Below are 27,548 nucleotides of genomic sequence, written 5' to 3' on the forward strand. Positions count from 1 at the left end.
TGCCCGCCGCACCTACATGTTCGCAATTGCGAACTTACACCGCAAAAAAAAAATCAGCTGGGTGCGAATTTGCGGATTTTGCGGGAAATTCGCGAATCTCGCAAATTGCGAATTTACCGAAAATCCGCAAAATCCGCGAGCGTAACGGATTTTCCGCCCATGCTTAGGACTGTCCCCATCCAATTTTTGAAAACATATGTAAACTTGGATAATATTAATTGTTTCACATACTCATCAGTGCCCACAGACAAAACTGGCATATTATCAACCTGGTGTGTACACTGTCAAAAGTGCGTTAGTACATCTTTTTACACACTCTTGTACGCCCTCAGTATTGTCATACATATTAACTTTGTTAATCTTGACTTTTTCTGAACTATTGGCAGAACCCCTACAAACTGCTTGAAAGTGCCCTATCTTGCGGCACCCATTACATTTCTTTCCAACCGCAGAACAGGATGGATAATTTCCCATGTGGTACATGTATTTTGCCCTTTTCTACCTTTGTTGTTCTTACAAGTAGCACAAATAGCGGTGTTGCCAGAGATATAGCTCACTGGCGAAAGACCTCTCTGATTAGTCATGACTTGCGGAATAATAATAGACCTTCAATACTTTTTGCAACGTCAATGGTTTCTAGCTACGTAGGATTTCTGCACGTCAATCTCTCCTGAATTGTTTTTTGAAAAACAAATAAATAGGAACTGGTCCCTTATATAAATGTCTACATTGCTTTCAAATTTGCATGTCAAGACCAAAACCCTCAATGAAGCAATATACTCCTCAACAGTTTCCTCATTAGATTGTTTACATTTTAAAAAATGTGTCTTTCAAGGAGCACACTTGGCTTTTCAGAATATTGTCTATGCATCCTTTCTTTCGCTTCCAAATGCACATACCAAGGCACATTTCCCTCTGTAGGCGTGGGAGCTCTAGGTAAATTGTCAAATACTCTTTGCCCTGCGATAGCCATGTGATTAAATGAAAGGCCCATTTTCTCGCAGATTATCGCCAATGCTTCAATTGCAGCAATGTAGGTCTTAAAAATGGGCAACCATTATTTCCATTTAATTTATGGTTTGCCAACTCTATGCAGAAAAGGAGGTGGTTGCTCAGCTCCTTGACTCACAGCCCTGACAAATCACAGTACACAAATCCTGCCTTAAAGTTTCCACAAAACACTTTAAATAAAGATAATATTCCTGTCACAAAGAAATCAGACTTTGAAGAACTCTTGTAATTACTGTTTGTCCAAAGCATGCTCCACATGTGGCACACACTTTTGAATAAGGACCCAAACCAAAATTGCCACTCGTGTCGGACGTCAGATGCATGTGGTTAACGTGATGTTAGGTGGCTCCGCAGAACCCAACGTGAGCTACACTGGCCCAACCCATTCTGGGGTGAGCTCCTCTGACCTACAGAGAATGAGTCTGCGGAGCACGGGGAGCAACTCATGCTCCAGGACAATCATTGTCGTGGCACGAGCAAACGCCTCACACACAGAAACAATCACTGCCATGTCACGAGCCAGCAACTGCTGTTGCCCTTCTTCTGCTAAGCCCCTCAAAAAGGAAAACCATTTCTCACTGCTACTTCATAATCTGCTGCGATGCTCCAATTATGTTCCTCCACCCAACGCACACTTTTTTGGCTTCGATTGAAGATGCTGTTGACTTCTTTACATGGACCCACATTCACTACTCCCACTCCTGGCACCAATATGTAGTGTATGGGGTGGCACATAAAGATTCCACAGGACGTTATGCAGTTTCCATAAGTAGGTTTCTTTATTCCAAAAGATAAGAATGCACAACAGCAGGAACATCCAGGTCAGTCCAGGAAACGCAGGCTACTGGTTTTACCTGACAGTTACCAGAACCCTGTGAGGATTCCATAGAACACAATGACTTAAGACCTAAAAACATTCTGCATAATGACATCAAACACAATATAATAAATACCCTTAATACCGCAGATGTAGATTGGAAAGTGTCAGTATTCCTTAAGTGAGACCATCCTCATTAATGGTTTGAGTAAGGACATTTCATAAGTCAGCTAGGTGGTTCGGTGGCACCTCTTTAGATGTGGGCGTTCCTCGACATCACTTGTCATACATCAGTGACAATGAAAGCAGATAATGCCTATTGTTCTACGACTGTGCCTGTTCTGTTGCTACCTCCACCTATGTCTCTCCTCTGCTCTCCCCATTTCTTGATGCATCCCACCGCGCCCCCAGCCTCTTATTCTTTGTTAATTAGACCCTTCTTTAGCATTTCTCCCCATCCACTCAAAATATCCAGTTCCGTTTTTGAATAACCCACAATTCGCCTGTCGTCTGTTTGTTTTCTTGTGTTTTACATGCCTGGCTATTTTTACTCTTCCTGCACCTTGTTGGTTTTCCTTTCTAATGTGCGCCCTGAGTGTCCTGTAATCTGAAATTCAGAGGTATCTAACTTTGCAGGCACATTCTGAAAGTCTGCTCTTGAGCCACCAGGGCGATTCCCAGATTTTTTTTTTCCTTGAGTAAGAACAAGAAGCAAAATAGTGTAAATGTTGACTAAAAACCGTTCACACTGTAATAAAACAAATTGCTGATTAAAGCAAATGTTGATTCAAACAAAACTCTGAGGTTTTATCGATCTAAGCTAAGAGACATTTTTCAACCCTTGGGTTGCCACCATTTCCAAATTCGATGATGATATATACAACAAGGTGCCATTCAACCAATTCTTCTACTTGCAACTTTTCTCTGCACTGGGAACCAAAGAAGCTGATTCTACCTACAGACCATCTACACAATTACTGCCTTTGGCTGCAAAATACACACCCAACGTAGCCTATGCAGGGAAAATATTTGAAAATATCTTGAGATTTGCAGCGGATAAAAAGACAACGCTCAATAAAGGAATGGAAGCATTGTTAACCAAATGGGGCATTTTTGCAACTGTTGTTATGTGAGAAAGTAAGGACAGTTTCAAAACCATGATGTCTGACGTATTTATTTTATTTTGTATGTTAAATGTTTTTAGAAGAATTAATACAACCAGGTGTCATTGACACTATCTACCAGGTTGGTGCGTGCCAAAGTGGGGCATGTCCAAACCATCTACCGTCTTGAATATTTTTAGCTAAATATTTTTTCTCTTCATACAGTCTTAAAGGTGGTTGTGCCAAACTGACGTTTCATTTTTTCCCTTTAACCTAACGTTCACTAAATTAGATGGTGGAGGTGTGTATCATCTTTAAATGTTTGGTGGTATGTGTGGTGTTTTGTAAAATTTTGATGGTAGGTAATGAAAAGTAGGTTACAAGATAAACCTCTCTGAGATGCTTCTTGTGTTTTTTCTTCATGGATGGGATGGTTAAGCCGCCTCTATCTGTTGGGTTTGGTAAGGTCTCAGTACATTCCAGTTGTTTCTCGCCACAGGCCAAAGGTAGATAATGAGTCTTTTAATATATGCTATAGCAATGCAATCAACTAATGTGGAATGATACTCTCCAATACTGGACAGAACACTTTTCAACAGCAAAGTGAGGTTCTGCCAACGCACTATTGCGTATAACACTCTGCACATTCCTGTTACTTATAAATGCCTAAGGAAAGCCCCTCTCTATGCAGAGAGGTAGCAATGGTGCCATGTGCCTTTATACAAATAGCACGTGTGTGTTCAGGTCCCATCCTCATCGCCAGTGTGACCAGCTTAATGCGAAAGATTGTAGAACACAGTGTAGATGACAAAATATGTAATCTCCAAACAAGAAGGTATGGTCCAGCCATAATGGTAGACGAACAGCTCTGCCCCCACTAACTGCCAACTCCCCACTGGCCTCTCACATTCCATTAAATCATCACCCACCAGGATTCCATGAGATGACGGCTGCAGCCGTCACAGTCTGCTTCATCTCAGTTTGTATGCACTTATCACAGAAATATCCCCAGAGTGGATGGAAAAATACAGCAGTAAGTGGTATGGAGTGTGCACGTTATGCCCTAACACTCCTCTGCCCCAGTGAGTCGTATTATCTCTGCCACACCAATCATAGTTATGCCCCTCTCTGTATGAGTTTCTGGAATACAGATTTTCAGGCTAAATGTATTTTGTGGACGTATCGAAAACACATGAACAATTGGACTATTCTATCAGAGAAATAGCATAATATAATGCCTCTAGATTCCTTCTTTGGCATGCTTCGAAATTTAACTGTCGGTCTTCATTGCTCCTTCCGTTAGGATTCCCCCCTCTGAGGACCCCACCAGATATGATTCAGCACATCAATATTACTAATATGCTTCACTTACCACTCCAACCTGAGAAACCTGCAGACATTATAGCACAATTCCCTAATCTTTGAGCTTTTCTTCGGCGCAAACCTCTACCTTAACTATAACAGTAAGTTCAGCTTCAACACTTGGTAAATGAGGCACACCTAATACATATCTGCAGTGTTCTTCAACATAAATGGTAGCCTATTTACACCACTCACTTTGATGCCCTGGTCCATTCTCCGGCTAGTGTACAATCTGCAGCTTGTATGTTGCCTGGTTTGCTGGACAGAAATACTCATTTCTTTCGTCACATATCACAAAGTAGCTTTGGAGTCTAGACTGATCTGAAGGAAGTTGTTGATGAAGATTATCTCTTTAAGGTTGAATGTTGCAGTGTGGCAAGTGATGATTGGGCCATCTACAGGTCTTTCATACCTATTCAGGAAGACATGTTAAATGTAGTGCCCGGAATTTGGAAAATGGCCAGATGGATCACAGTGGTGGAAGTGGAAGTTAAATAATAAATTCAAGGCACCCAATCACCCATGTTTGTATTTCCAAAACACCTCCTCAACATTCTTGCTTAGGTTTGTATTAGTGAGATTGGTAGGAAACACTGTTAGTTGTACCTCTTAAACTTCAGGCCAATCTGAGAAGCAGGAGTAATGATTCCATTAAAAAGTATTATTACCAAAGTCAATCCCTTCATGAATACTACAGAAAATGAACATGGAACTAACAGGTTGCTGTGTGATGTGGAAGGACAAACCTAACCACAAGAGGGAATGATAGTCTCATTATGTTGACTTGATGGCAAGGGTTATGTTTTTGTGAAAGCCGGTCTAGTTTTGTTTCTTCATTTGTGCTCGCTGAAGTTCATGAGATATTTTAACTTCCAAGTTCATTGAAGGTGTTGTTTGCTTTATTCATGGAGGTCATACTCCAATATAAAATGGGGGGTCGAAGGCACAGGTGGCCAATTTGTCCCATACAATAAGGCGTAGTTTTTAACCTTGTGACTGCTGTGGACCTAATCATTACTGGAATTCATGGACCCTCAAGGAATCATTATTAGAAACCGGGGACGCTCACTGAGTTTTTATTGAGATCCAGGGATCCTGGCCTTAGCAAATTTCATGCTTTGAACTGAAAAACATTACACAAACATGCATTCATCAAACAAATAACCAAATGGTTAAATATTTTATTTTAGTTCTCAAAAATAAAATAAAATCAAAGTTTTAATTTTAATGGGGATATCGGAGATTTTTTTTTTAATTCAATTGAGGCCAACATTCTCCATGCTATATTCTGTTAGATGCACTTTCACTGCTCCCACAAATCAATTTGAGGATACCAACGTAATTTTCAACCTTCAGTTTCAATGTCCTTCACGTTTACAGATCGTTTGCAGTTTTGCTTCCTTATTTAATATAAACTTTATTTATCTGTAAATAAGATTGTATTTTCTAAGCAGTTGCCGATCACCAGGGGTCCCTGAACCATTTGTTAAGAACCGCAGCTATGAGGAAATTATGATTATAAACTAACTCTTGTTTATCCACTATATAGTAATCTCGGGGGCATTCAGTCCGCAACAGGCATCTACAGGTACAAATTGAGGAGTCTTTTCCATTCCCTATCAAGCATCATCTGCTTGATATACTTTAACTTTTTCTCCCCGTCAGGAGGACTGCATGCTGCTCTCCATTTTAGTCACAAACTATTCAATCCGGTAACCTCCTTTGAGCTTAAGCTTCTTCCTGAAGGTGAGCCGTTCCCGTCAAAACAATGTAGTTCTTTTGACTCATCCTACCGCAGTTGTGCTCCAAAAGTATTGTCCAACATCCATCTTAACAAGCATATTTGTATAGTTGAGCTTTGCTGCAATCACACACCAAAGCTTTGTGCAAAATGGTCATTCATAACATTGATATTAAAAGTGCCATATATTTGTACCAGTAAAGTACTACAATATTTTAACCCCCTGACCAGATTTCGATTGCTCATATTAGCATGTATGCAAACACTGAACCTCCCTGGCCTACATTGCAAGGTGGAAAACTTCCTGTAGACAGCAATGCTGCACACTGAATGTGGTGTCTCCTACTGCAAATATCTATGCACACTTTACTGTAGCCAAACTTACTTAGGATGCATTCTCCAGGCATGAAGTGGTCTGAGGCATCTCTCACAATTACCCTGCTTACATTTTGCAGGTGCATTTTGTGGACCCTCTAAGAAAACGTTTCCCACATTGGATTTGACAGGAGATTTGCTGCACGATGCTGTCATGTCTAATCCTCATTTGTTTTTTCTCTTTCTGAAAGATCTACCCAGTGGTTAGGAGTAAAGATGGTAGCTAAATTTATGATGTCTGTTACTACTGTTCCAACACTTTCTCGTATCCCTAACTCCCTCCCCATACACACCTACAATCAAGGTTATTATCTTACTGACACTGATGGAGCCATCTGTGAATCACCTTCATGGAGAGCTTTGTGAAGCAGTGTCTTGTCCCCTCCACTAGGTGGAAGGGTAACATTTGGCAGGCGAATCAGGAAATAACAGTTAAATAGAGGTAATTTAATCTTTCATTAAACAAAATATATGTGTATTGATGCTTCCTATGTCTTATGTTCACGTTTTTATTTAGTCACTATTAGGCAGGGTGATGAGGCAAATTATCTCCGTTCATTGTTAGTGATACACACTGTAATATTGAAAACTTGTTGATTTTTTAAACCGTTTTAATATTGTTTAAGTTGAGTCAACTGTCTACTGCTACAAAACATGAAAAGGGAGTACTTGCGCTACAGATTGATTTATACAAATGTTGTAGACTGATGATATTGCAGTATAAATGTCATTAAATACTATTTTTGAGGACAATTACCTGAAATTTAGCTGCAGGCAAGTTTGTGCACCTTTTAACAGATCTTGTTATGTTGTAATCTGCAGTTCTTTTAGAGCTTTATTTGATCGTTTTCAAATTTGATTGTTTATATGTTGGTATTAGGAAAATGAATGACTTGGGATACATAATTTATAACTACACTATTCACATCATTCAAAATTACTGACGTGTTTTTGTGTGTTTTTGTCACACCAGGGAGCAGGATTCTCCAACTTCATGAGATCCTTACGCGAAAGAGACCATGGAAAAGTGAAGCGAAAGGAGGAATTGTAACACTGGCTTGGTAGAAACTTCCTCTGCACTGTGAAGAATTCTAAATTCACACTTTACCTACTGCAACTGAGATTCAAGATTCTAAAGAGAGAGATATAGATCATCCATTTTGTACAGTTTTGGAAATCAACCAAACCACTTTAAGTTCAGTGACTTTTTTTTTTTTTTTTACCAAATCATGTAAAGTAGTCTGTTCTCTGGTGAACTATGGCCTACAGAATCTTTTCAGCTCGGGTGTTTTTATGTAATTAGAGTGAGGCAAGCTCTCGGACATGTTTACCACTTGCACATTTGACAGCTAAGAACACCATATAGTAATGCTTTGCTGCTGCTCGCGCACTTTTTTTTTCTTAGAGACTTTGCTCTCTGCTGTTAGAACCAATAGTAAATTCGATCCTGCGGAAGTAGCCTTCAGTGCCGACAAAGATTTTCATTTACTCTTTGCCACTTTTGTTATTTTTTTTAATAAATGAAACATGTTCATATTTGTATGCAGTACTTAAACTTACACAATTCTTGCACAGTAAACAATAGTGTCAATAGCTATGAAAATTTAGCAGTTCGCCTGGGCCAGAGAGGCAGCCTCTTGTCCATAATACTTGCCAACAAACGAGGATTAAAATAGCTGTGAAAGAGAGGACCGTTCCAGGAATAGGAAGTGCAAGGGATTTTGCCAAAGAAACTGCTTACATGGAGTGTGAGCATAACAAACTTTATGAATGAGAGAAGCTTTAATGAAATGAGAGCTAAATGGATCTCACCAGCGAGGGGTTCTCCAAGAATAAAAACAGTGCAAATAATTTAAGATGAGTGACAGACATCAAGACATTTAAAGGCATTAAGTGTCACTGAAGATGGGGCTATGAGGAAGTGAGGTCAAAATGAATATACCCAGACAGCCTAAAAGGGAGTGGGGACATGGCACATGTCGGTAGGGAAACAAAACAGAGCATAGGCATGGGGGGCAAACTTTTTTGTTAACAAATCATAGAATTGAACACTGGAGTTGTTTACCACAAGGAAAATGGTACCATTTAAAAGAAGGGCAACACAAGAATATCACCAGAAAGGCAGTACATAGTACAATACCACCACGTTGTGGTTTTCCAGAAAATTTGAATAAAATGTCAGCCAAGATCAAGGTAACTTGAAGCGAGAATGCAGTAAATGTGATGACCCGAGTCGATGTAAAGAAGCTATGAGAGCGCTGCAATTGTCTGCATAAACTGGCATATTACACATCTCGCCTTGTAAAACATAGGGAAGGAGATTGGAGAGAGCAAGAGTCAAATGTCTTTTGTGGCAGGCATTGGGTGTGTTAGGATTAGGAAAGTTGAATATTTAAAAAATGTAAGCTAGAAATGTTAGTGGTGCAGAAACTTTGGAAGTGAGTATTATTTCTGCTAGGAAGTGTGGGAGTATCTTTTAAACGGAAGGTGTGGGAGTGCCCGTGTGAAACTGGAGGCATCTGTGAAATGGGGAGTGTATCTGCGAAATTTGGCTATATAGGTTTGCTAAACGTGTGATGTGTCACCGTTCTGGATCTACTGGTGAGAAAAATTGGTTGTAGTGAATGTCATTGGGGTGACTGGAAAGTGACGAAATAGGACATCATAGCTGAAACGAAGTAGATCACCAGCGTGTTGGAAGTGGAAAGTTACATTAAAATAAGACACTAAATAGACCACATTAACTTGCTAGGAAGGTCTTAAGAGAGCAAACAATGGGGGTTCTTTAGCATTAGGAAGATGCAGGTTATCTGCCTAAAATTGGTGGATGTTCTGTGTATGCACTATGGAGTGTATCCATCAATTTGTTATGGTGGTTGTATTGCATTCATCCAAGCCTAAAAGAAACCTGTGCCACTGAAGTCAGGGCCCCAGGAAGTGTCAGAGAATGTCGACAATTAAAAGACTTCAACCTCTAAAAATAGCCAGGGTATGTGAGTGCAGAGAAAAGGGTGCAGAAAGGACTATTGCTGCTGTAGGAGACTGTACCAAGAAAGTTGTCCAAAGGAAGCAGGATTCCAAAGTTTGAGGCCTGAAAATTGTGTTCTTAGGCCATAAATTGGAAAAGACCCTACTTGGTTAACAGATATACATACTGTGTTAGAATTTGTTTTCAAAAGAGGACCGGTATTGCAGTTTGCTTAATGAAAATGCTGAGAATCCTTTGCAGGTCATAATTTCTTCAAAATGCTGCTTTGTCTCTTATGTTGTAGATTGACTCACATCGACACCTCGCTTCTATGCAATTATCTTTTATAGTTTGCAATGACTGTCGTTAAAATTGCTATGTTCATAAATTCTGCACATTTATTTGCAAAAGTGTTATTTTTGAGTTTGTGATTACTATGAGGTAACCATCCTCTGCAAATGTTCTCAGGTGGCAACGGAGACAGCATTTCTCTGCCCACGGTGCTATTGCTCCCAGTATGAGTGATACCTCGCTCATAACTGTGCATTCTCTTCAGTTTTCTCAAATGGCAGTAAGCATATCTTTTGTATTAAACATGTGGCATACCGAATGATGTTTCATATATTTTTCGTACAACTGTTCTTAATTCCAGAGTAGCTATCAACAAGTAGAGATTTCAAGCAAGTGGATGGTAAATATAGTCTGTTGCAGTGTTTCTGCCATCAGTGGTGTTGGTTGTTCTTCTTTGGTTTACTTGATATTTCAGAAATGGAAGAGTAATTTTCTCCCAGGCATGGTCAGGTGGAAGTGTGCTACTTCTTTTTCTTACTTTTTAATGTGGCAAATCAAAAACTGGGGCTATATTAATTGATTAGAACAGTGTCTTTTTGTGCCATTTCACAGTTGAAATTGACTTTGGGCTTTATTTGCAGTAAGGTGGAAATTATACTCCATCACAAATGTGATAGATATCCTACCTGCGTCATTACACTTACATTATAGCCTAAGACACTTTTAATAGGGCGGACGATATTTCTGTCAAGTTTTGTCAGCGTATCTTGTCTGCCAAACCCTATATAAATAAGGCCCTTCGTTTTTAGTTAGTGTTTTAAAGATGTCAATCATGCCTTTGAAGAAGGTTGATGCGAAGGGGCACGCTGTTTTGGGTGCTCAGGGATCATCTAACAGTCATTGTGTGTTAACGAAGACACTAGCACTTATCACCCATGCACACACAACACATTTTAATTGTTTTTCCTTGAAACAGAAAGTGTTTGCTTTCTTTGCATAATTTATGCTGTGTTATTTAAATTGTAGAGAATTTGCCAACAGGGGTTAGTTTAAGGCTCTCAGACATGAACCTATTGTGTGCACTTTCTGGTCAATGACTGTTGACATAGGTCAAAGCAGCACCTATATATTGTAGTAATTTTGATTTGTCTAAGCTATGAGCAGGGCACAGGGAATGCATATAATAAATAATTCTATTGCATTGTACATTTAAAAGATGCATACTATTTTTGATATACAGCAAAGTAATACGTAAAATCTACTATGTTTACATTTTCAAGGGGTCTTAATTTTTGCTTTTTTCCCCAAAGTAGAAACATGAATATTCTATTTCACAAATATTGTTTGAACATGTGTGAAATGTATTTGTAGAATGAGCTCTTTCAAACTTCTCAGAAAACTGTTGCATTGTTTATATGTTGCACTCAAATGTACCTGGTTGCCCTCGTGTTAATATTACATTTCGTCTATGCTGGAGTTACTTGTGTCTTCCTGGGTTTACTCTGTGATTCATTTCGACCTCAGAATAAATGATTTACAAGAATGTTAATGTTTGTGTGTGCTTTATTATTTTGCAGGTAATACTGCAAATGTATTTCTTATTTCCTTGTAATTGTGAATGAAAAATGATAAACAGCATTGAGACATTGCTACCTACCATCAGATATGTTCAAAGTTTGCAAGGTCTAGATATTGGCAGACCTCTTTTGGGACATCACCGGCAAGATTGAGAAAACTGCTTTAGTCCTTATTACTTCTGTTGATCTAAGGAATTCTTAACAGGAGAAGTGTTTTACAACATGCTAATCTTTTTTGAGTAAGGTAAATACGTGCAGTACTATTAAAACATTCTCCATCACTGGATCCTTTATAGATTTGCACGCTTACATCTTTCCACATCAACAAATAAGAAGTCCCTCTGTAACTATAACAAAGCAGTACAAGGCACTGACCACTTAAAAAGGCCATAGACAGCGTCCACTATGTTAGCATACTCACCACATTCTAGAGGAACCAAACATCAGACAATGAGGTTAATGTGCTCTTGGCCTTGTCCATCCTAGAGGTTTTCACAGCTCCGATTTCTCTAACACGTCATTTGGAAAGGAGTCCTAGAGATTTGCTGTTGCTTCAATTCAGATAAGTGAACTTTTTTAAGCCTTTTTCTTGTGCTTTTGGTTTACAAATGAATCCAAGTGAAGCCTTTTTAAGACTTCTGATTCTTGTGGGGAAATTGAGGGTTTTCTCAGCCGACCATTACAAGAGCTGTATTCACTGTATCTACCAGATCACAAACCTAGGGACTGTAAGAGTTGCAAAACACTCTCTGCAAAGACCCTCAATTATCTGACTTCTACAAGGGATTAAGAAAATAAAGCATCGGAACAACCATTTTAGGGGAATTATTCTCAGGCCAGTCACTATAAGTCTGGTGGGAGAAAGTGAGAAAAAATCCTAATAGCGCTGAGTCCTCAAAAGAAAACATGAGGCCTATGTCAAGACATAATAAAATGGCTCTAAAGTAGTCTGCAGGCCCACATTCTCCAGAAGAGCACAAAAGAGGGATTTTCCAGTACCTATGCCTCCACTGTCGCCCCTGCTGACTAAAACCATTGAAGATACCCCATTGCCGACTGTAAGCCCGTCAACTGCCATGACTAACAGTGATGAGCCGTCATCTGTGCCACTAGAGTAATAAAACACCTGGAGAACCTACGTAGGTTGCCATCTGAAAATATTTTGCCAACACCACAGTCGACACAGAATCATTCTGAATGGTGACAATCGAGGAGGTATTACCCCAGGGGCACAACAAACACCCCCGCAGCCCCCACAGTGCAGGGGGCCCTCAGGCCTCAGTAGGTGAAGGGGGCCCCCTCAGCTCTTCGGTAGAGAGCTGTGGGAGAGAGGCTTGCACTAAAGCAAGCCTCTCTCCCTCTAAAGCAGGTGCAGCAGCCTGCTCTGAGCTCCATGCGCTGACTGAAGAGAAACAAAGTAACAACTTACATTGTTTCTCTTCAGTCAGAGCCAGAGCCAGGCCCGGAAAGAGGATGGGGCGGGGGCCCGCAGAGTTACAGGCCAGGGATGTGCATTTAGGGCTCCGAGTGTTTGTTAACCCAGTGATCAGGGACATCTGAAGGAATTTGGGGGCCCAGGGCCAAACGGATTTTGGGGGCCCCTGTTCAAAACAGTTTTGAATTTCAGATCTTCTTTCAGCTCTACTATGCCATCTTTGGCCAGGTCAATGAAAATGCACAGACTCACTCATCTAAATTCTAAATGTGTTTATTTCTAAAAGTTCAGGGACAGTGATGTGTGTTTCCAATATTGTAACACATCAGCAGCCCACTAATATTACTGCAAATAATCTCCCATTTCTCATACATGGGGTCTGGTTTTGATCTAAAAGAAAAATATTTATGGATGTTTGATGAAACCTAAACACAACATTTGGCTGCAAAATGCCCGTAATAGACTCACACATCACCCACATTAAAAATAAATTAAAAGGTAAACTGTATTTAAAAGAATTTGTTTAAAACTTAGTCAGTCATCCGGGCAAGACTCTGCAGAACAGAACTGGCTCTGTAAGGGGGCCGCTTGAAAGGCTTTGGCCCTGGGCAAGAGCCCACTTTGCCCATGCTTTAAAACATCTCTGCATCCGTGCACCTACCGGCATGTGCCCACATGTCCCACCCATGAACCTCTACCTGTGACTGCACCCCCCCCCCCCAGCCACCACATGTGGTTCAAATTTATGGCGTGTCCCCTGCCTACAGGGAGCAGAAGACACACTGTGCGCCCCTGGCATAGCTCCACCCTTACTCCCGGGCGAGAGAGGTGCTACCCACGCACCCTATGCAGGGCCTTATCAGTAACTAGTAAGTGCCTTAAGGAAATACCGAAGACGGCCAATCAACAAAAGCCGTCCAGGCACCAGCTGCAGGGGTCCCCAGCCGCTTACGCCTCCTCATTATCCACACAGTTTAATAATCCTACGACCTTCCTGTTACTGGGTCAAAAAAGTTTTTCAGAAGACAGCCATCCAATGGTTGGCCTCTCTGTAGAGTGCACAGTGCAATTGGTCACTATTCCAGTTGCCATTTTGTGTAATGTGTGTGCTGGAGATAGACAGCTGTCTAAAGGCTGATAAGGCAAAATAAAATACAGTGTTTATAGGTGAGTGAGTGCATTGTGTGTTTGAGCCATTAAAACACTCTGAAGATCACTACAGCTTCCACAGGTCCCATAATTTAAAAAAATCTGGAGTAATTATTTATAGCAAAATAATTGCTGTTGCTTATTTATCTTGAAGAGCTAACGATCATTGATAAAGCCAATAGTCCTGGCTGATTTTAAGTTGTCAGTTATGTTACATATCTGGATACAAGTACAGAAAGCTCAGAGAGGAACCAAACATACTGATTGATGGCACACTAACATAGACCACCCCCCTTTCAGAGACCCCCGCTTTTTGCATCCCACGTAAAGCCCTTGTCAGTAGCTTCAAGAAGGCTCCGCATGTGACTGGCTGCAGATTTCTGTATTAGGCCGTTACCTACACATTCTTCTGCTGTATCTCGATTCTTGTACATGAAGTCTTTTATAGCGCTTCGCAACCCAATTAATCAGCTCTAGTCAGGGTGACCAACTGGCATGGGTGCTAATTCAGGACAGTGAGTGCAAAAATTCAGGACAAAGGGTTAAAATTCAGGACAAGAATTAAGGACAGGAAGTCGGAATTCTGGACAAAAGGTACGTTTTACAGACACATCATAGGAGGTTGTGCAAAAGTATATCAGTAAGTAAATAGACAACCACTTAAGTATAAGTGAAAATACGTTTATATTAGGTTGAGCCAATTGTGCACTTCATGGTTTTTCGGTATGCGCAGCTTTGAGCAAATGTGCAGGTCTTTTTGTGGTAACAAAACCGCCCCACCCCAACTTTTCAGCCTCCCATGGAAACGCATGATGTCCGTTCCACCCTCCAATGGTGCTCCTCATCCCCACAAAGACCCTCTCTCATGTGTATTTAATTTTTGTTATAGTGTTACTCATGCCAAGTAAGTAGGACAGGGTGTTGGGTGCGTTACATCACACACATCATACAGAGATAATGACTCATATAAACGTGAAAGTCAATGTATAGGAAATGTTACTTAAGATAATGGGGGTTACAAGGTGTAATCATTCTTTCATCCATCATTTAATCTGTCACCATTCATTCTGTCCTTCCATCTGTGTGCCCATCCATATCAATAGTCAACCATTTGCAAGCCTATTTATCATCTATCCTTCCATCCATCCATAATTCCACTCATCTATCCCTCCACCGACCCTTTCACTCATCCATACCTCCATTTATCCTTTCACCCTATACATTTGTACACTCATCCATCCACTCTTCCACCCATTCACTCATCCATCTAGCCATTTAACCTTTCAACCATCCAGCCATACTTTCACGTACTCATTCATCCATCCTCCCTTTCTCTCTCCATCCCCTTTCACTTAGTCATCCATCTTTCCATCAATCCATCCACTCATGAATCCATCCATTGACCCCATCACTCATCCATCCTTTCACTCATCCATTCATCCTTTCTCTCATCCATTCATCCTTTCTCTCATCCTTCCACCCTTTCACTCCGTCACTCATCCATCCATCCTTTCTCTCAACCATCCACCATTTTACGCCTTCACTCATCTATCCACCCTTTTGTCCATTTAAGTGGGATGAAAAAACTGGGGGGTCTCTCCAAAGGGGGTGTTCGATGTAACTTAGGGCATGGCTTAAAACAACTAAGCTAAGAATTTGTGCTTAGCATGGTGTGCCGCACAACTGGTAATTTGCTGCTTCTTTTATTGCATCCAGATATATAACATAACAAGTAGAGTTACACCTACAAGCCAGAACTATTGACTTTGTCGATGGTTGTCAGTTGCATAAAATAAAAAAGCAGCAAGAGTGGCTTTGTTGAATATAACACTGAAAATGCATCCGTTTTAAAATGATGAGACAGTGAAAGACTCATAATCTTTTTTTTTTTTTTTTTTTTTTTTTACTTGTTTCACCGCCTTCTCTTTGTGAAACTGATTCTCGTGTAGCAGCATTGGCGTTTTTGTGCATTTCTTCTACCCTACTGAATGCCCTGCCCTAGACCAAGGCTGCAGGAAGTAAACATATGCATTATGAGCCCAGACTGTCCCATTGTCATTCTGTATGTGGTAATCAGCCCCATAAAGAATGACAATGGGTGGATGGGGCTTGCCTTGCGCTCAGAGAATGAGTGCTTGGCCGTCCCATCAGGGAGGTGAGGCTTCTTGCCGGGGAACAGTGATGTTCACCAATTCACCTAACTACGGACAAACGGCGTCCGTAAAAGGGGTCATCATGGACAACGGACGTGAGATCCAAATTACGGACGGTCTATGAAATTTACGGACGGTTGGTCACCCTAGCTCTAGTTGAGTCAAGCGGATGACATTTTTCTGAAAGAAGTATATGCATTCTCTTTTTTTTACAGAGCACACAAAGCAAAACCAACTTGTTAAATGTATATAGATTTAGTCATTTTTTTGTAAAACGCAAGCACACAGCCGGTTTGCTTTTAGTTATTTAGGCTCCGATCTGCTTTTAGTTATTTAGGCTCTCTCAATACAAAGAAAGGTGTTTGATGTATTTCTTCACTAGCTCTGATGTAGTGTGCCATTTTTATTATATTCCTAATTAATTTTGTAACTGTACTAGATTGTACCGACTCTGTTTAGGGAAATGAATAACATCTCCAAAAATGCAACATGCTATTGGCTCGAAGGTCAGGACTGTCTGGAGTTTGTCAAACCTGGTATAGCTGACTGGGTGGGGTGTCACATAATGTATTTTTAAAAAGTTTTTATAATTGCAAAGTTTGTCTCTGTTCTCAAATTCTATCAGATAGATATACAATCTCCTCTTCATCAGGCCATTAGGCTGGAATTAATGTATAGTAAGTTTACCAGGTAGTCCATGTCACCGGGGGTACCCTATTCAGGGCCATTTATTCCTCTTACAGAGCATTGTAATTTGGAATCATTCTATCTGGCCAGAATAGAGAAATAAGGCTTTACATTTTAAGGACCGTATATTCTATTAATCGTTGCAATCAAGACAACCGAGGAAAGTTTATCAGATTGTACGTTGCCAGGATGAATATATTTATTTCACAAAACAGAAAGCGGCTGACACAAGAACGAGAAGTTTCTGAAAGTAAACAGTTATTATCGGCATCCTGTTTGTCCTCTGCTCTTCATTTTGATCTACCTGCCATGGGTTGCAAGGGGAGTGCCATGGGTTGCAAGGGGAGTGCCATGGGTTGCAAGGGGAGTGCCATGGGTTGCAAGGGGAGTGCCATGGGTTGCAAGGGGAGTGCCATGGGTTGCAAGGGGAGTGCCATGGGTTGCAAGGGGAGTCCCATGGGTCACAAGGAGAGTGCCATGGGTCGCAAGGGGAGTGCCCTTGGTAGCAAGGTGTTGCAGGTGCGATCCCTGGCGACTTCTAAATGATAGTCCATGGCTGCATCCTTCCTCTTGGTACTTTTCATTGGCTCCTGCCTCGGCTGCAGAGCCTCACTAGGAGCCCCTGCCTCGCAGATAGCACTGACTACTAGAGAAGAGCACAAGCCACCAACCTCTGGAGGGCCTAGGATGACTAGATGTCCTGGATTTGCCAGGACAGTCCAGGTTTTTCACCAGCTGTCCCATTAGATTTCTACACTTTTAGCACATGTCCTGGGTTTCAGAGAGGGTCGACTAAAGACATAGGGAGGTATGTTTTTACGTGTTTCATGGGCAATATGGTGGGTCGCTGGCCTGAGAGTTCTTGACTGGCACGGAGAATGGGGTCCCCCTTCATGTAGTTTGCAGGGGGGCCCCCTCAAGTTTCGTTATGCCACTGTATTTACCCCTCCTAATGAGAAACATGGACATAGCATTGTTATATCTCAAATGTGTGTATTTCCACTTTACATTTCACTAAAGGCCTTGAAAGTTTCTGAGAGTAGAGTTAGCGACTGCCAATTCTGAGTTCTTCCCTTTGGCCTTTGATCTGCAACCAGACTCTTCACCAAATGCCTGGCTCCAGTCGCAACCCAACTACAACATCAAGGACATTCGGTTTACCTTCACCCAGATGACTGGATGCTCAAAGCCTCCCCCACGAGCTCTACAAACAGCTCAATAGAAGCCTGTATTTCATGTCGATAGGTCTCCCATTCAACAGAAGCAAATTTTTGCGAACACCTTCAAGGAAGATTCACTTCTAAGGAGCAGTAAAGGGCTGCCAATTCAAAGCATATCCTTCAGTGGAAAGACAAATGGCTCTAGCTACACTAGCAAAACAAAAAATACTGAAATATGAGAATGTATAAATAGGCCTACTGAAATGACTTCTAGACAAGATGTCGTCATGCATAATGTTAATAACAGTTTTGCAGAATACACAAAGCATATCCAGGAGAAATTGTACAAGCAGTGGACTCAAATTTCCATCTCCCTCGAAGACGGTAGCTGTGACTGAAAAATTTCAGCATGCGCTTTCCTGATGGATGTTACAAGACAATACTCACATTGCATCAGCCACTATCTCAATTTGTGGTCTCCTCAGATGCCTCTATGGGGGGGATGGGGAGCTCAGCTACAGGACCTTTATACTACAGGCCTTTGCTTTTCACAGAAAATACATTTACCCATTAACATGCTCGAGCTCTGGTCTGCCAGGAGAGTGCTACGATCCTTTCTCCTGAGTATTCACAACTACGGGTGTGTTGGTGCTAACAAGCATTTCTATCTCAACGTTCTGTATGAACAAGCAGAGTGGAACATGCTCTTGAATCCCGTCAACAGAAGCTCAAAAAGTGTGGCATTGAGTATTTTCCAGTAAATCATAACATACGCCGGGGATAAGCAACAATCAAGCGGATTTCCTCAGCAGAACACTAGAAGACTGTCACAAGTGGGAGTTGAAGGATAGTGTCCTGAAGGTAGAATACCAAATCTGGGGAAATTCAAAAATAAACTTCTTTGCTATAAGTGACAACATGAAATGACATTCCTATGCAAGTGAGCACACACAACCAAAATCGTGTGGTGGGGGGTTCTTTTGGAAAGATGGTTTTAGATGTTTGCTTGTGCTATTCCACCTATTTTGCTTCCAGCAAAAGGGTTGACTAAAATGAAAGGAGACCCTGAAGGCTGATCCTCGCGGCTCCCATTTGGCCTAGACAATACTGGTTCACAGACCTGCAGCAACTGGCGCAGGTCTCTAATATACTGCTGGAATCGAGGGCATATTTGTTGTCCAGGTGTTCGGCCAGATTCCCAGCACAACCCACAGTCCCTCAGATCAGCAGCTAGGCTCCTGGATTTCATGAATTTGGAACAATATCAAAGCAGACTTAAATTGTAATGGAACAAGCGGGAGCTGTTTCTACAAACTGGACGTATGTTACAAAGTTGAATAGGTTTTGCATGTGTTGTAAGACCAAAGGATTACATCCTTTTCAATACAGGCTATCAAATAATCCCATATCTTCTGGAACTGATTAAATAAGGACTGACGTATACCTCAATTAAATATGACTAGCCATCTCACGTTTTAAAAGAGCACCCCATGAACCATTGTTGTAGCCTAAATGAAATAATAGTAATCAGCAAACAGGATAGAGAAAATGTAATATAGATGGCAAGATATTACAAATACGTGCATCACGGAGACAATCAGCATAGCCGCTGAGTGTCCAAAGAGGTGACGTCTGACAGCTTTTATTGACACAAACCACAGAAGATACTGCATTATAATGCACTTAACACAAATTAAGCATCAACTACTTGACCAATTAGCAAAGGCCTAGACTGCACTATACCATTTATGGTCTGAAATATACTGTTACAGACTACGTGTCTTAAGTAGGAAGCTTTTGGGACTGTCCACTGTAGTGCAATGTATTAGCATTTATACTTTTCCATAGAAATATTTGCAATATCGTAGCACATACCAGACATATTTCTAAATGTATTATGCTGAAATACTTGTGGCTAAGCTAGCATCGTTCGCTGTTCTGGTATCTCTTAGGCAAGCCTTGCGTTACAAAAGAATCTTTACTTTCAGCAGCTTCTGTAACTTTTAATTAATTCTTTTTTGTCAACGTTCTACAGGCCTTTAAAGTAGATATTTGGTATCACATTATAGAGGCGGCTTCTACACCTTCTCTGTGAGGAAACAGCCTGAACACCGTGGGCTGAGCTACGTGCCCCATTCCAATGCAAGCATCTGCCTTAACCATGCATATGAGTGGTTAAGGCAATGCGCGGTTTGGATACTGAGATGGGCAGGCCTAGGAAGAGGTAGGATCGGGAGAGGATTTGGTGAGGTAATTGGGGATGGGGATGGGTTTTGGTGGGTTGGAGGGTAGTTTTTAAGGGTTGGATGTAGTTTTTAGGGCTCAGGGTTGTGGCGGGGTTGTTTTTATGGCTGGCGTTAGGGTTGATTTTAAGGCTCATGGTGGGGTCGGGGTAGTTTGTAGGGCTCAGAGAGGGTTGGCATAGTTTTTAGGGTCCAGGGTGGCGTTGGGGTACTTTTTAGGGCTCGGGGGAGGGGTAGTTTTTAGGGCTTGGGGGTCAAGGTAGTTTTAGGGCTCAGGGGGGTTGGAGTAGTGTTTTGGGCTCGGGGGTTCGGGTTGTTTTTAGGGCTCAGGGTGGGGTAGGGGTAGTTTATGGGGTCAGGTTAGTTAGGGCTCGGGGTCAGGGTAATTGTTATGGTTCAGGAGGGTCAGGTAGTTCTTACGGCTCGGGTGGGTTGGAGAAGTTTTTAGGGATCAGGGTGAGTTGGGTTAGCTTTAAGGGCTCAGAGTTGCGCTGGCGTATTTACTACGGCTTGGGTGTGTTGGGGCATTTGGCAAAGGGTATGATCTTTACCACACATCTCTAAACCAGTCATTCCTTTACCACGAAATTGCATGGTAAAGACATGCGTGGTAAAATAATGTATTGTTCAGAAGTATTTACGGTTTAAGCAGCATAGTAGGCACACATGGTTTAGATATTCGTGCCTCTGTCATACAACCGTCTATGTGGACACACAGGTTTTTAAAAAGAGTTTGTGAAGTGGCAATTCAGAGTGTTCCCACAATCTAGAACACAGTATGGAAACTAAATACGGTGCTTTTGCCACTTAAGACATTTACCGTAACAGAACCTTTTCTAACAGCTCTCCAAAGACAGTCATCCTAAGAACTAATCCTAAATTCATGCCTAAAGTACCAGTTACATTTTTTCAGAACAAAGCTGTAGTCCTAAAGATATTCTTTAAAAATCTAACAAATATGGAAGAAGGAGTTCTACGTTTGCAGGATGTCAAGAGATATTTCAAGTTCTATCTCTATAGAACTAACCAAATAAGAAAATTCAATCTGCTTTTAGTGTCCTTCTCTAGATCAAAATGCGATGCAGGATTACATTTTACAGATACAGATGAAGCCATTCAACGATGAGCTTGACAACTTCATCAGCACTCTATGCGGGAGTGCCACTAGAAGGTTTTTGCTGAGCTGCAACATGCAGGAAAAGGTACCTTCACGAAACACTATTGCTTAGAAGCAGTTGCAGACAGAGATGTGGCAGTGGACAGGCGTTTTCCATCTTCTGTTCAAATACGGTGAGGCTGTCTATTACAATCCACAATCCTCTCCTAATGTATATAATTAATTGAAATGTTAATCCTGTTTACTATTCAGATTCAAGCATATAAAAAATCTAATACTGAATAAAATATGAGTTTCTTACCTGTAACTGTGGTTTTCCAGTATTGGTATCTCTCATAGATTCACTTGTTCCCACCATCTTCTTTGAATAGAGACTTACTGCAAGCATTTCATATGTGATTATACATATTTCCACTCTTGTACTAATAATCTGAGGTGAAAAGACCTCTGGGAGGGGTAAGGCTGAGAACACTTTCACCTCATTGGCTGAAGTTTGGTTCCTTAATAATGAGATGGATGTGTTTACAGAGTGGGCACGGTCTAGGTCTTTTTAACCTGTCAGTGCCTAGTACTGCTATGTTAAAGTGTGTGACTCACACTGTGGCAATGAGGAATGATTCAAATGGGAGTCTATGAAAGATACCAACAATGGAGATAACAACAATGTTGGCTGTAAAAAGCAAGTGAAGTGACCTCCAGGCTGCAGTGGCTTATCTTGTCACATTATGCCGTAGCATAATTAGCCTACCTACCTCTTTGAGACTTCCGTTACATCCTGGAACACTTGAATGTGCCCCTGCAAGGTTCTTGACAGCTCTTGCAAAAATGGAATTAAGCATTGGCTGCTGCCTAACTTCTGTAAAGTAGAGGAAGGATGTGTGGGCGAACTTTGATACATAACTAGCCTGATAGCACAGAAATGGTTCAAATGTAAATTTCCAGTAACAGTTTAACCAATGAATGGGCTTTAGCCCTGCGCCAAAATCTTCTTCCTCTTGGCGACAGATCGTTGCCACTGCTTTTGAATGGAAGCTAAATTAAATCATCAAATCATATTAATAAACAAAAAAATTAATCCGTTCTTAAGTTCAGTCATTAATGAGAGTTTTGGGTTGGGTTCAGAAACCTTTATTCTCATAAAGAAATGAATGAATTATTTGATCTTTTTATTCAGTAAGTAAGTAAGTCAGATAAAATCAGTTCACAGGAATTTATCAAGAGAAATAGTCATTAATAATGCATAAAATGGGGTCCTGGTCTGGCCCCCATCGAAAATGGCGGCTTGACGCCGGAGTTCCGTGCAGAGACGGGCACCAGATGGCTGCTGTGGCACTCATGGCATAGCGGGGGCACTCTACCATGCCTTCCTGTTTTGCTAGCTAGATGCTGTGTTCGATACCGGCACCCAGAAGGCAGCGGGAGGCTCTGCAGCTCTGTGGGGCTCTCTTCCCCGGTCCTGCATTGGCTGAGGCTGGCTGGGCCTACGCCATGAGGGGAAGTTGTGGCCCACAGTGAGGCGAGACAGAGGAGTGCCCGCCCTGGTGAACTCTCGCTCTTCTACTGCTGTTCCTGGAGGAACAGCGGGCCCCTGTGACCTGTTCCCCCCGCCATGCCCACCACCTACTGCACACGGCCTGACTCCAGCCTTGCCATCAGCACTACCACGGCTGTGACGGCACGGGCACACACCAGGCCGGCAGCCCACAGAGACATTAAGCGCTGCACCCAGGTGGAGCACCAGGACCCGCCAACCATGTGCTGGGGCTTCCTTCCAGACTGGCCCTTCGGTGGATTTTGACTGCGGCCTGCATGCCCACACAGAAGGCCAACCCCTGTATCTGTGTGCCACGTCAAGGGCTACCACGTGCATTGCGCCTGCTGTTTGTATACGGCGCGTCCCACTATGCACGGCAAAGAGTGCTGCCTGGAAAATAGGACTTGCTGCATAGCGTCTGGCTCATGGGGGCAAACTAACACCCAAAATCTGTGTTCCAGTATCCGTGCTGGGTTCTCTCTCCAGCCGCAGCATCGTCAACATTAAGGTAATCTCTGGCCTCCCACACTACTACGGAGCTGCCACTTACTGTTGTGGACAGCCAGGGCCCTCCCTCCTTGCACTTGGGCCCTGTGCTTAGACTGGGGATGTCTCCTGGAAAGACGACAGGTAAACCCACACAACAGCTTCTCTTCACTGAAGCCCTCAACCAGACCCGTGCCATGGACAACCCCCAGGGCACAACCCCTCCTGAGCCCGGTCAGCCTCAACCCGCTGTGCCCTGCACATTTGGATGCCACCATGGAGCGCATACTGTAGGAAATCTCAGCCATGGGCGGTCAACTGGAGGGAATGGAGGTTACTATATCTCTACTGGCAGCCTAAACTAAGTCCATCAGCTTAGACATTGTAGGCTTCCAGACCCAAGTGGACATCCTGACCCTGCAGGTCTCCGTGCTGGAAGCCCACATCAACACTTTGCCGGGACGGGATCAATAACTCTTATTCCTACACATTAAGGTCATAGACCTTGAAGACCGGAGCCGACGGGACAATGCCTGCTTTTTCGGCTTCCCAGAAAACTTGGAGGGACCTGACATCAAATCCTCAAGACCAAATCCTCAACACACTTCCAAAGCTCACTGGTCTGGACTTTTACGCCCCTTGGAGATTCAAAGATCCCATCGCAGAGGCCCGTCGCGACAGGGCATGTTGGCACGCCCACAACCTCTCATAACCTGCTTCTTGTGCCACAAACAGGCCCAGCAACTAATATCAGCGACCCGCACCCACGGCATGTACACATTTGAGAGGCACAAGATTCAGATGGCAGCGAGCAGACTTTTCCAAGGAGACCAACGAACACCGCAAGGCCTTTCTTGCTCTTCTCTACCACCTTGGATGTCTGCCCTAACACTGCTCTCCCTCCCTGCCACCTCCAGCGGTCTCCGGCGGAATTCCGGAGGCTCCCAACACAGAGGCAGGGACCCTGACAGGGCGGCCCACTCCCTGAGTGACAGGAACCAGGCTCTCCAGGCGGTTGCTTCACTCATGCAGGAGCAGGACAGGGACAAATCCCGCCCCCCCCTGAAATCCATCTCTGCCGCGGAGAGTGCACCCTCAACAGTGCAAGCTGCACTGGCCCTGGTGTGGCAGGAGTGCTACGGTTGGGGTGCCAAGACATGAGTAAGAAGATCTGCCTATTTTGTAGACTTGTTTATTTGTTTATTTCAAATCTGTTCATGGTTTGCTTGCCATATGCAGGGTTATTGTGTGCTATGTGCTATGTGTGCTGCAGGCCATTCTGCCCTGGACCCCACCAGCTGACACCTGTTCTGCCCACCATGCACACCTTCCCAATGGCTGTATTGCTGTAGATGGCTTCACGTCACCTCACACCTCCCTGACATTGCCTCCCACACCCCATACCTCCGGCGACTTATTAGTTGTTGGAATCCTGAGCAGTGCTACCGCCTGGTCCTCCAGGCTAGGTGGAGTGTGACTATGTGTCTCTTTTTGATGTCCCACCTTTCCTGTCCCTACCTCGGCTGTGGATGTGCCCCCACCACCTCCCTCCCTCTCCCTCACAGCCTGGGATTGACCCCTCACCTCCTGCACACTTGCTCCATCACCCTGCTTGACTCTGATGGCCCTCCCATCGCTATGGTGGAGCCTGCCTGCTAACACGGCTCAGACGAGGCCATCTTCCCACCCATATTGACCCTTGGCTCGCCATGCCTGCTATATTGGCTTGGGTGCCAAACAGCAGATCTCCACCCCACAACAGGTAGGCAGTCACTTGGACCCCCAGTTGTCTGATCGCCTGGCCTCCCCCTCCCCTGATATGCAGCCAGGCATTCCCCCTCCCACCCCCTCTGCCCCCAACGGACCCAAGCACTATGTCCTTGCCCCCGTGAGATTTTGATTACGGTGACACTTGTGCACCTCTTTGCCTGACTGCATGCCATATCCGCAAACCCAGACTCGCAGAACAGAGCTCCGTGTCCCTTGCGCTGCATCTCTCCTGCGCAGCCTACTCCACCTCCCTCCCTATTTTGTCCCCTGATACGTTTCTTGGTGCTCTGCACTGGCTGGTGTTTACTGGTAGACACCCCCTGCATGTTTGGATCCCTTGCTCGTCTGTCCCTCCTTTCCCCCTCTCGACCCCCCCCTTTACCAACTCTCACCCACCCTTCCCTTCCACTCCTCCCCTCTTCCTCTCCCTTCCTTACTCTCCCTTCCTTACTCTCTCCCTGCCGGACCCACCCCGACCTCTGTCTGGCACTGTCCCCCCAGCTCGCCTGCCCCCCTCCCCCCTCCCCCCCCCCCCCCCCCCAGGTTCTCTGACTGCTCACAACGCTCACCTACCTGTATAGCTTCTACTCTGCAGAGCATCCACTTGCTTCACCCCCCTCCTCCCCCCCATCGATTAGATTTCCTCACCTACTCGCCCTCTGTACGCTGCTCAACACACTCATGGACTCTCGGTCCTTACATGTCCGCTCCTGCCCCAACGTCCTTCAGCCTCTGCGCGTCCTCTCCTGGAATTTCAACGGCCTCACACTATATCAAATGGAAAAATGTGCTCTCCTACCTTAAGGCAAAGAAAGCATATATTACTCTCCTGCTGGAGACACATCTGATGACCTAGAATCTGACAAGCTGCGCTGCAACTGGGTGGGCTAGTGTACACAGTAGCAGCTCAGTGCCAATTGATGCTGAGGGTGGCCCACCGCAAAAGTGAGGGTGGTGATACTCCTCCATAAATCACTGCCTGTCATGATCCTGAAAATATGGTCCGACCAGGATGGCAGGTACATGTTCGCCAAGCTACAGGTGGGAGACAGATCCCTATGTGGGTATGGTGTATGCTCCGCCAGCGGCCACATGTCCCTTCTTTCTTAAGTTGAACCATCTTCTTGTAGAGATTGGAGAATCTTGGTACATCATTGGAGGAGGATTGGAATCTTGCCCAGGACGTGGTTCTGGATAAGACGGGACCCCTGGACAAGGGGAACAACGGAAACAGTACCCTTCTGGGAGATGTAACCTCGGACCACGGCCTCGTAGATCACTGGCGTCTCTGCCACCCCAAAGGACAAGGAGTACACTTTCCTGTCCTCGGTCCATGGTACGCAATCCAAGCTGGATTACTTAATCTCTCAATCTGCATTTGCTCTTGTCAGGGACTCGCATTTTAGAGGCTGTCCTGTCTGACTTCTCTCCGGTTCTACTATCCCTCGAGGTGGGTCTGGCCTCCCCAGGCCGCAAAGCATTGTGCCTGAATTAAAAAAGATTCCGCTCTTCTCAGGGCAAGGTCCAACTGCAGGCCCACATTTCCATATACCTGGTGGACAATAAAAACTCTGTGGTCTACTACAGGGTGCTCTGGGCCACCCTGAAGGCAACCATACTTGGGCAACTGATGAGGGACGCTGCCACAACCAAGAAACGAGTGTCTCTCCGCCACACTGAGCTGAAGGGACAGATCGCCACCCTCACCTGCCTCTATTCCTCTTGTCCCTTCGTACCCAACCGCCACCGCGTAGCGCAGGCCCATATGGCTCTTTACCGCCAAAGCTGAATATGCCCTCCAACATCTGAAGGAGAGGAAGGGGGAGGCATTATGAACAGGCGGAGAAGGCAGGTGGCCTGCTGGCGGAACCGCTGCAACAACGGAAGGCTGCAATGGCCATTCCTGCTATTCAGCAGCAGCCGGGGAGATCCTCACTCAGCCTCCGGCAATCCTCAATAAGCATTCGTCATTCTACAAAATTACACTGCAGAAACGCCTGCCCCGGTGGCCAAGTTTCTTGAGGGGGTCGACCTCCCATGCCTAACGCACAAGGGCAGGGAGCTTTTAGCGGGGGAAATCAGCAGGGAGGAAATCTCAGTGGCCATCTCTAAGCTACCCTACCACAAGGCCCCGGGGGAGGATGGCTTCCCCACGGAATTCTACAAGTGGTCTGGGGAGGAGGTAATCAGTATCCTACATGCAGCTTTCCAGGAAGGGAAGTGGTCTGATTCTCTTGGACCCCTTTCTAACAGGGCAGTGATCGCGGTTCTGCCCCAGATCCCTCTTAAATGGCAATATTAAAATCCTCTTGTCAAGTGCCCAAATTCACTTATTACCTTGCCCCAACAGCTCATGAAATCAATCATCAAGGTTAACAATTTTTATTCTACAATGTACATCCAATAATCCATCTAAAAAGTCAATTGAACAGTGTTATTTATTGTTGTGAACAATTTCCCACTTTTGTATAACACTCACAAAACAAATGTCAATGAATGGTACTTTTGTGTTAATAACTTCTTATTGATCATTTAGGAAATAACATTGCAGATTTTCCAATTTAACAAA

The 27,548-nt window shown here is 43.6% G+C and overlaps 1 protein-coding gene across 1 annotated transcript in view; it reads left to right on the forward strand.

Annotated features, from left to right (window-relative positions):
- The window catches only part of PDIA5 (protein disulfide isomerase family A member 5), a 1,005,467-nt gene extending 994,256 nt beyond the window's left edge, over positions 1-11,211 (forward strand). Inside the window, exon 17 of the mRNA XM_086957073.1 lies at positions 7,383-11,211. Coding sequence (XP_086813199.1) covers positions 7,383-7,460 — 78 coding nt within the window. The 3' untranslated portion in view covers positions 7,461-11,211. The remainder of the gene's footprint in view (positions 1-7,382) is intronic.
- The last annotated feature ends 16,337 nt before the right edge of the window (positions 11,212-27,548 follow it).

This window comes from Lissotriton vulgaris, chromosome 2_1 (assembly GCF_964263255.1).
Source record: "Lissotriton vulgaris chromosome 2_1, aLisVul1.2, whole genome shotgun sequence".
In the NCBI taxonomy this organism is placed as follows: domain Eukaryota; kingdom Metazoa; phylum Chordata; class Amphibia; order Caudata; family Salamandridae; genus Lissotriton; species Lissotriton vulgaris.